This window comes from Scardinius erythrophthalmus (genome assembly GCF_964197995.2).
Source record: "Scardinius erythrophthalmus genome assembly, chromosome: 6".
NCBI lineage: Eukaryota > Metazoa > Chordata > Actinopteri > Cypriniformes > Leuciscidae > Scardinius > Scardinius erythrophthalmus.
Window position 1 is genome coordinate 39,887,401 of NC_138226.1, and position 10,086 is coordinate 39,897,486.

A 10,086-nucleotide genomic window follows, 5' to 3' on the forward strand; every position below is an offset into this window, starting at 1 on the left:
TGGGAAATCATCACATAGTTATTGGCGAGAAGAATTGCCTGAATAAGTGGATTTTGCATCCTGACAAACATTAACAAAACAGCAAATAATTATAAAAAAGGCATGCATCCAATTGCAATTTCATTGGTGACAAAACTCCACTCGTTTTTAGTAATGGTGCATTGTGATCGTAGATCTATCCACAAAGTGTTTGGAGCTGTTGGAGAGGGATGACGGTGATCTGCATCGTTGTAAATCATGCTCAGTAATTCCTGAAAGGGTGAGAGGCTGTTGGGGGCCGGGCGTGGACTGTAAATCTTTCACTTTTATTAGCCCGTGAACATATGCTGCAAGGGGAGAAGACTCGCATCCTCTCCTCAGGACAATCCTGCGCTCGGCCGCCTTCCCAATCGTTTCATCTCCATCTTTCCATCCAGTATACATATCCACACAGCACAGCCATAAAGCAAGCATTCGGACTCAGACTACACATAACCAAACCGACTTGCATTTAACCGCTTAAATTATGTTATGTTAAAGGGTGAGAGAGTTTTAATGTATTTTAGAGGCGATTAGAAAACACAATGAAACAAAAATGTATTTTAATGCACAATTATACACTCTTAAAAATAAAGGTTCTTTATTGGTATCGACGGCTCCATAACATTCATGGAACATTCAAGGTTCTTCATAGTGGAAAGGGGTTCTTCAGATTTTTAGAATGTTCTTCACACTAAGGGGACAAAAGTTTTTTTTTTATTTTAAGAACCGATCGGTTATTACTAAAAGGTTATTTGGGGAACCGAAAATGGTTCTTCTATTACACTGATGCTAAAACACCCATTTGGAACCTTTATTTTCTAAGAGTGTAGTTAAAATCTAGACATTTAAAATACTTATTTTTACACGTCAAACTCACATATGGGGATCAATACACACTCTTGCTTTTTGAGAAGAACAATATAGAATTTGGGATGATTTTGATGAATCTCTCTGGCTGACGAGGTCATACATAGCTGTCATTGCCTAAACCATAGTAGTCAAACAATATTTCAGAGGTTTCTTAAAGCCGCGTTTCTTTTCAAAACAGCGAGCAAAAAGTATCAACTACATATTTAATAATCTTAAAGAAAAAGAAAAAATCATAATGTTGCTGCTTTCAAAGATTGTCCGATCCACAGGCCCATAACACTGCGTTAAATAATAATAATAATAATAACAATAATAATAATAAAGAAAGAAAAAGAGTGAAAAAAATATATATAATGATTGCGCGGATTATCCAATAATTTGTCTTTCAAATAAAGACAACGTAACGATAAAACTAATGTTTTGTGCTTCATTTGAACGTTTGTTTTTATTTAATTCTTTATTATGCCTGGGTTGCAAGGCTATAATAAACAGCGATAGCATTTGCCTTATAATGACACACTCGGATACAGTGGCTGAGATCTTGTGCAAAATCATTGTACAATGATGTGCGGCTGGAGGGAATGTTAGTGCTCTTGCTTTTTAAATGTATTTGTGAGGTGAAGCTGGTTGGAGTAGCAGTCTCAATCAGGACAATCTGCGATCCGGATCACGTGAACAAATATGCTTGTATTTTAAGGCAGCGCCTTTATTTGTCATGATAAGTTTTCCGAAATATAGTAATGTCGACTCGTTCGGTGAGCCTGCCTCTGTAAAACCTTCATTTTTTTTTTTTTTTCAATGGGAAGTTGATTGCTAGTAATATTTCGTTTTGGAATAAGAAGACCTTCTTGGCTTTTTATTGGTAGCTGAGTGAGTGGCTCCCATTCTTTCGGGAATACTGTCTGCATTGGTATATGGAAATGACTGGAAAAGCGCGAGATCAGTTTTAAGACAGTACTGTCTATAGACAAAGGGTGAAGGATATATCCGAGCAGCTGTACTGAGAGATATTGAGACTAAGAAGCACGGCTATATAATAAATTGGCATTACAGGTAAGCAATTGCACGGCAAAACGTAACCTTTAAGCGTGGGTTTACATTAGGCCGGCGTAAAAATATGATTTATTCCATTCAAAGCAGCTGATCTTTATTAATGTCATCGCCTACCAACTAAGGAAGTACGATTTGAAGACATAGAGGTAAAACTGCAAGACTAGTTTTTCAGCTTTGCGCAACCTTGTCTATTTTTTTTTAGATTTTACATGAAAGGTCATTTCAGTCATACAGTTTTAGAGTTGCTATTTCATTTGACATATTCTGGTAGTTGAGTTAGCCATGCACATAAAACATCTGTGTCATACATTGTGAGATCGTTAATCACTTTAATTTGTGTTATAGTCAATGCGATTTTAGACATGACATATGTGGGTTAGGGTATTCTTTTAAACATCCATGTTTCCATACATTTAAATCAGTCTCTCTGATTTAGATTGTAATACCAAAATATTTGGATTCAAACACTCTAACATTATATGCATTTTGAATGGAAACCATATTTCGCATGCAATATAAGAGCAAAAAGTCATTTAATATGAAATAATGAATTAAGATGTAAAGTTGATTATTTTTTTTAAGTTTGCTCTAATTACGGAATGGTGATTACAAATGAATAACAGATTTTCAGACAAGCGCTTTTGATTAGCCTATTTATAGGGTTTGTTTCATATGCATTTCACAAAACATTTTTGCATTCTTCTTCATTTTGCAATATCTTACCAATACGTTGAGGCTCAATCACAAACGTATATGTTTTCTATTCTACTTTATTTGTGAGATGATTCGGGATTTTTCCCCACACTAAGCTGGCATTAATGCACACTATACTTCCATTACAGAATTCACCATGGCCTAAAATTGTTGCCGTATAAAACACTTTTCTACCAGAGAGATGCATGCACATTAGTAGCAGATATATACATGTATATATTTACAGACCGACTTCCAGAGTCCATTATTTTTTACCGCCTATTGTTCTATTATGAGTACCAAACTTACCGTGGGAGTGCGTGGGCGAAAACACGCTCGCCTGATAAAGGCAGACCTTGTTCGGCTGACTTGTTCGCTACATTTATCCTATTAAGACTTTGAACGTGACACACCAGTTTAAAATACAGGCTGCATGCATTCTCTTGTTTTAGTTACATTTGCCAACGTTGCGGTCCATCGCCAAATAAGAATAATAGTAATAGCCTAGTATTATTAATCCCACAGGCTAGTTGAAAGGTGTTGTCCTCGTCTCATGTTTTCGAAAGGATTTTCAGAGTGAAACAGAGCAGGTCGTCTGTCTGGTAGGTTGAGGATTAAAATCTCGTCTTCAGGCTCGCGCTTGGTTTTAAAATCACCGGTGAAAAAGTTGTGTGGTGTGGATTGCATTGTGACTTGAGTCCCTTCCGTCCGTTGTTCATTAATCAGTGAGTTATTGGAGAGGAAGCCAAAGGTCACCCAAAAGGCTTATGAGTGCTAAATATTTTGGCCAGCATCTCTTTGTGTAAAATCGCTTATGTCGGGTTTTTTTCTTCTTCTTCTTCTCTCTCTCTCTCATGCAGCTACATCTTTGACTTCTCTCAAAACCAGTCTAATCTTCTGGGGGGAAAATAAATTAGTTCATTAAATAAATGGGACATCATGTAAAATGTTATAAATTTGTGGTATCATCGCTGATGGCCGTGAATTCACATTCAGAATGAAAGACTCAACCATAGATGTCATTTTGCAAACGTAACATACTCAGCAGTATAACGCATATTAAACAGCCCTTCTTTATTAAACTGGGAGCTGGAAGGGGAAAAAAAGAACAACAATTAAAATATTTTTTATTCTTTAGGTCGCCGTATAAATTATGAAGATTGCTTGAGGAGAAGGAGGGGAGAGGAAACCACAGACTGCGGTAAGAGATGTCTATATATTTAAGTTTGCACTGAAATGAAAAAAATATTACTCATAACCTGTCGTGCACTGTCTTGTGACTCTTAATAGCTTGCAACACAGCCCATAAAAACGTATGGGCCAGAAAAAAGAATACGAGTTAAATTAAAATTCCCGTGTCGCTCTGAGCTTAGACAACAAATTAACAATATAACTTAATTATTTACTTGGTTTGTCCCATGCAATTTCAAGTTTACACTTACATTTAGAGCAAATTATAACATGCAATAGCAATGACATAGAAAAAAAAAATCAAATAAACAAAACAAAAAAAGCATGCATGCAAAAACCAAAACAAATATTCCCATCCGAACTGCACTGTCTTCTTAATTTAGAGTATCCTTTACTAAAATCCACGGCTATCCGCGCAATTGGTCAAAAGTGTGTTCCATTACAAGTAGTTAAAGAAGGTTGAAGACAAGAGTGTGTGAATTAGTGCAGTAGCTGGATTTATACTGGCGGGCTGTGGGCTCTGCTTGTAGCGGGACATTCTTGCCCCCAGCCATCCTCCTACGCTTAGAGTTTTACCCCTCTGATGGTCCCAATTCTTGAGGAGTGCTTTTCTTCTCGCCCCTCTGTGAGGCATTTACGGCTCTAGCATGACCACTCATAAATTTAGTCGGGCTCTACAATGACAGGTGCATTGATATGTATCGTGCGGAGCTTCAGGCCGTCTAATAACTACTGTATTGAGCACGAGCTACAGTCACTTGGTCGAAAACCGAAAGAAAGAAAGAAAGAAAGAAAGAAAGAAAGAAAGAAAGAAAGAAAGAAAGAAAGAAAGAAAGAAAGAAAGAAAGAAAGAAAGAAAGAAAGAAAGAAAGAAAGAAAGTCTGTTTGGTGTGGTGTATTGCACATTGGGTTCTCAGTTTGTGGAAGGACTTTGCTGACAACATTTGCTACATTCGCATTCTTCGTAATGCCCCTGATTTTACAATCGGTGGAAAACAAGCCTAACATCGAAGCTACCATGTCATAATGATACAGATTAAGTAGCAATTTAATAGCGGTATTACAGAGTGTTCCAAAAGCTTTACAATAAACTAATATAATAAACTAAACAATTTACATTGTTTACATGTATCAGTTACGATATTATAGAAATGACAAAATAGACTAGATGTTTCGTATTTGCGTTCTTATAATCTATATCTCGGATTTTTATGCATTTTCTTTATGAAGATTGTATTTTCGTATAATGTTCACAAACAAGAACGAGGAACAGACCAGTTATATCAAACTTAGCAAAACTCAATCGATTAACTTTATTAAAGTGAACCGATCAAACTATAAGTGGTTTCAAACTACGTTAAAGATGTACAATTCCAGGACAAACAACGTCTCATTTCTCCCCGTTATGTTACGAGTAGATATTTCTTTAAAATATACGAATAGATTTAATATAGAATGTTTTATGTTCTATTCTATTGAACGACCCCCCAAAATGTCTAGTTCTGAGCAACGAGTCGGGAAAGAATGGGATATTGTTTGAAGAGAAATGCTGATTCTCCTTCTGCTGCCGTCTCGTTTCACTCAATGGGGAACTTTTAGCATAAGTTAAACTTTAACCGTCTTGTGTCATTCTTGCCTAGAGTTCTGAAAGTGAAAAGATGAAGGGGTTTGGCTTGTCAAGAAAAAAAAAAAAAAAAACAGAGCGAGAGAGAGAAAGAGAGAGAGAGAGGCCTTGCGAAAAATGGCTGATCACAACATGAGGTCTATTACTGTTTAGATGTGGTGTATGGTGATGTGTTTAGGTTTTAAACATTCTGAAACATTCAACAAAAAAAAAAAAAATAATAATAATGGTGCAAAACTATGTACAATGTGGCCTTTTTCCAACCTGATTTGCAAAGAGGCCAGAGACCATTTTTCTGTAGAGCAACAAGATTTGACTAAAGGCACTTTCACAAGATGACAATAAGAAACTAATGTTAAGTTTAATAGTCCAGCTAAGGAAGCCACATATGAATACATCCCCTCATAACTTTGGCTTGCCGCCTTTTGCATTAAGTGCATTAAGAAAAAACGATCACATTTATGAGGAATAGGGAATATTGCTTGACATCTGACACCAGAAATTGCAGAGTTTGGAGAAATTTATTTCCATCTCATATTTAAAAAGTGAAAATGCTACGGGCTGTTTTCATTTGCAGTGGGGTCTAATGTAAATCTGCAAATGCAAATATGGATGTTTTTAAGTGTTTGGAATCTCACATCAACGATTGTTTCAAGTTGAAATCGCAAAATCTTTTGCTAAAATTGATTCATTTTCTTTCTCAGCAGGTCAAAGGACAGAAAATCTGTGGGAAGCTCCAATCACGTGATTGACAAGTCCATGCAACTGGACAGGAGTTCACAGGCTCTCTTAGTTTGAACCTTCACAATGCAGAAAGCCACATACTATGACAATGCTGGACTTTTCGGAGGATATTCGTACCCTAAATCTGATTCCTATTCATATGGTTCTACACACCAAGGCTTCTCATCCCCCAGCATAGAGAATGACTATCAAAATCCAATCTGCCCCATTCAAACCACTTCAGTCCGGCCACCAGCACACAAAAATGGAGACGTCAATGGAAGTTGTATGCGACCAAGTGCCAGCCAGGGCAACAGCCAGCCAGAGAGTATCAGCGAGCAACAGCAGGCCGCTCCTTTAGCAGCCAGCTCACCCAGTCCAAACACCAACTCTACACAAAAAAAGAAATCTCCCAGCTCCACTGGTCCCAGCACTGCCACCCCAGTCATCACCAAGCAGATTTTCCCATGGATGAAAGAGTCCCGCCAAAACGCAAAGCAGAAAAGCACCAACTGCCCAACCACAGGTATGTGTGTGGCCAACCCGAAATCTACCCAGAACTACACTTGCAGACAGCTATTGTCATTATGACCTAGTTCTTTTTTGTTTGTCTTTCTTTGGCCTTTAAGTGATGTAACACAATTAATCCATTGCACATTTCTGCTCTCTGTGTTCAGGAGAACCCTGCGATGACAAGAGTCCACCTGGTCCTGCCTCGAAGCGAGTGCGCACTGCCTACACCAGCGCCCAACTAGTTGAACTGGAGAAGGAGTTTCATTTCAATCGCTACCTGTGCCGTCCCAGAAGAGTGGAGATGGCCAATCTGCTCAATCTCACCGAGCGCCAAATAAAGATCTGGTTTCAAAACAGGCGGATGAAGTACAAAAAAGATCAGAAATCTAAAGGCATAATGCATTCTCCCTTAGGACACTCTCCGGACAGAAGCCCGCCGTTAAGTGGCTCGAATCACATTGGATATTCTGGTCAGCTTCCAAACAGCCTAAGCTACGACGCGCCGTCTCCGCCGTCATTCGCCAAACCGCAACAGAACATGTACGGGTTGGCAGCCTACACGGCGCCATTGGGCGGCTGCTTACCGCAACAGAAAAGGTACCCGGGAACAGAGTACGAGCACCACAGCATGCAGGGCAACGGCAGCTTTGCCAATGCGAATTTACAAAGTAGCCCTGTGTACGTCGGGGGAAACTTCGTTGACTCAATGCCAGCTTCGGGCCCCATGTTCAACCTCGGTCATCTTCCCCATCCCTCATCCGCTAGTGTGGACTACAGCTGTGCCGCTCAGATTCCGGGTAACCACCACCACGGACCGTGTGACCCGCACCCCACATACACAGACCTCAGCTCTCACCACGCGTCTCAGGGAAGGCTGCCCGATGCGCCCAAACTCACGCATCTGTAAGGATCCCAAGCGCAAAGTCGCTCTTTTATTACCTCACTAGTTAAACTAATTTATAAAACTACACTCTGAGAGAAACATACCGTATTATCCTGTATTATTATTATTATTATTATTATTATTATTGATATGACTATTACTGCTATGATTGTAATTATTTTTTTAAATAGCTGTGGTCCATTTCTCTTCTTGACTGTTGACGAAACACGCGGTTGTTTGTTGTTTGGTTCTTGGAAGAACCGTATTGGCAAAACGAGGGCAATTTCCATAACGTGTTACTTGAAGGTAAGTTCTGTAGATTTGACAGTATAAGCATCCGTCTTTATAGAGATGGGATTTGTAGAGGAAAAGAACCATTGCGTCTTTGTTCTTCTCACGGGTTCTTCCTGTTTTCTCCATTACAAATACCGTTATTTATTATTTCCCTCCAGCGTTTATATTGACTGAGTATTATATTTATTATTTGTCGTTTGTAATGCACATTATTTATCTTCTCATGTATATTATTTATATAACAGTTGTAGAATTTATTTGGAGCAGAAGCCGTTGAACTGGTGCAAAACAAGGTGATACAATGTGGGACTGGTGTATTTCTTTCTTCATTCAGTAATAAAATATTGTGAAACTGAAGAATTAACAAGAATCTCGAAATTGTAATTATTGTTATTATAGGCTACATTGGGAGTTTGGCAATCTTTCATTATTGCCATGGTTAACAAACACCAGCACGTAACGACACACCCTCACGTCCATTATAAATGTTATTTTGTAAGTTGCACTGTCCATGCATAAAATGATGAAATGGTAGCGATATGGAAATGTTATATTTTATTGTGTTAAACATTTTGTAAATAAAGTGCTTAAGCTAAACAAATGCAATTACAAATGCTACATCATTATATATCCATACATGCAATTTTCAGATTTAGGATTTAGGATCAATTGAAATTAAGATCTTCGTATTATTGTGTGGATATGAAAACATTTACAACTTGGATATCGCCCAACTTACAAGGCGGAGGCGCCATTTTGGAAACATAAGGATAGTAAACAAAGGAGGCACCTTCTCTCTCTCTCTCTCACCCCCATCCAGATGCGCGTGAATGTGCGCGCACCCGTGTCACGGCTGTCCACAAAACACAATAGCAAACCTCACCAGGCATTGCAATTATTTCAAATTTGGTAATATTAAGAAAAGTGCATCACCATTATAATTTGAAACAGATTAACGATTTTTTTTTTTTCTGATTTGGAAAATTGGGAGATTTCACAGATAAATTCCCCACTGGTTACTTATTAAATACCTAAATGTAAATATGATGCCATCCTTTGCTAAACTGGTGCGATGTGCAAATCTAGATTTAAAATATAGGCTTTTTTTTTTTTTTCTTGAGCACTATTGTTGTAGCAATTTTTCCAAATTAAAGTATTGCTAATCATGTTTTTTAATAGATTGGGATCTCAGTGGCAATTCTGATACAGAGCAAGTGTTTTGTCTTATAAACAGTATGATATAACATTAACCTAAACCACTGCGCATGCATTAATACATATAGGTCTAGGTATTTTAAAATGAACCTTATAATGTGGTAATGAATAGCCTAAAGCGGCACTGCCTTTGTAAGCACTGGCAAGCCGTCTCTAACAGAACAGGCTCTTTCCCGGCTTCCCCTAGCGAGGCATTTCAAAGCTCATTAATCAAAAACTCGTCGCTTTCAGTCTCGCTACTGATTCCAGCTCCTTATGAACAAAGCTTTTTGCTTTCTCAACTGTGGAAACACATTTCAAACTGCAAGAGGCCAAACTTTGTCCTGAGAGAGAGAGAGAGAGAGAGAGAGAGAGAGAGAGAGAGAGAGAGAGAGAGAGAGAGAGAGAGAGAGAGAGAGAAAGAGACTGTGACAACACACTCTGGCGTCAATGGTATTGGTATGGATGAGAGACAACTCAAAGCTGGAAAGAAAGATTGAGCTGCAAAGGGCTCAACCACTGAGGGTAAGGACACATATATATATATCGATTCTAAATAAAATATCCTCACGACTAGAAAAAAAAAAAAAAAAAAAAAATCATCGTGTGGGAACCAAAATGTATCCTGAACACAGATTCAAAGTTTCCCAATGGTGCACAGGAGGAAAATGTGTTGAAATGGAAAATAAAGTTCTCTTATTATACAATGTGACATTAGATCAGTTTCCTGTGGCTATATGCAGGTTTGTTCATCCTAATGGAAGCAATTTCTTCCACTTTTATAATGAATTGTTGGTTGTGCAAAGTGAAATTATACCTTCTGACATCAGTAAGCAAATCTTTTCTTTGATGATCATAATTTTTATCCGATTTTAAAAAGAATATATATTATATGTATTTTTATTTCTATTTTGCCTATTTATAGGTATCTGAGGATTTTACATTTTTATTGCATTGCTATTTTTTTTTTTTTTTTTACACTCTTACACATATACACTCTTAAACATAAAGGTTCCAAAAGGGGTTT

At 37.9% G+C, this 10,086-nt stretch overlaps 1 protein-coding gene across 4 annotated transcripts in view; it reads left to right on the forward strand.

Annotated features, from left to right (window-relative positions):
- The window catches only part of hoxd3a (homeobox D3a), a 22,653-nt gene extending 14,279 nt beyond the window's left edge, over nt 1-8,374 (forward strand). Inside the window, exons 3-5 of one of the 4 annotated variants that reach the window (XM_081369656.1) lie at nt 3,776-3,838; nt 6,157-6,701; nt 6,853-8,374. In XM_081369656.1, coding sequence (XP_081225782.1) covers nt 6,260-6,701; nt 6,853-7,595 — 1,185 coding nt within the window. In that variant the 5' untranslated portion in view covers nt 3,776-3,838; nt 6,157-6,259 and the 3' untranslated portion in view covers nt 7,596-8,374. Of the gene's footprint in view, nt 1-3,742; nt 3,839-6,156; nt 6,702-6,852 lie in introns of those variants that run through there. The other 3 variants (XM_081369657.1, XM_081369659.1, XM_081369658.1) reach the window with 3 other exon arrangements.
- The last annotated feature ends 1,712 nt before the right edge of the window (nt 8,375-10,086 follow it).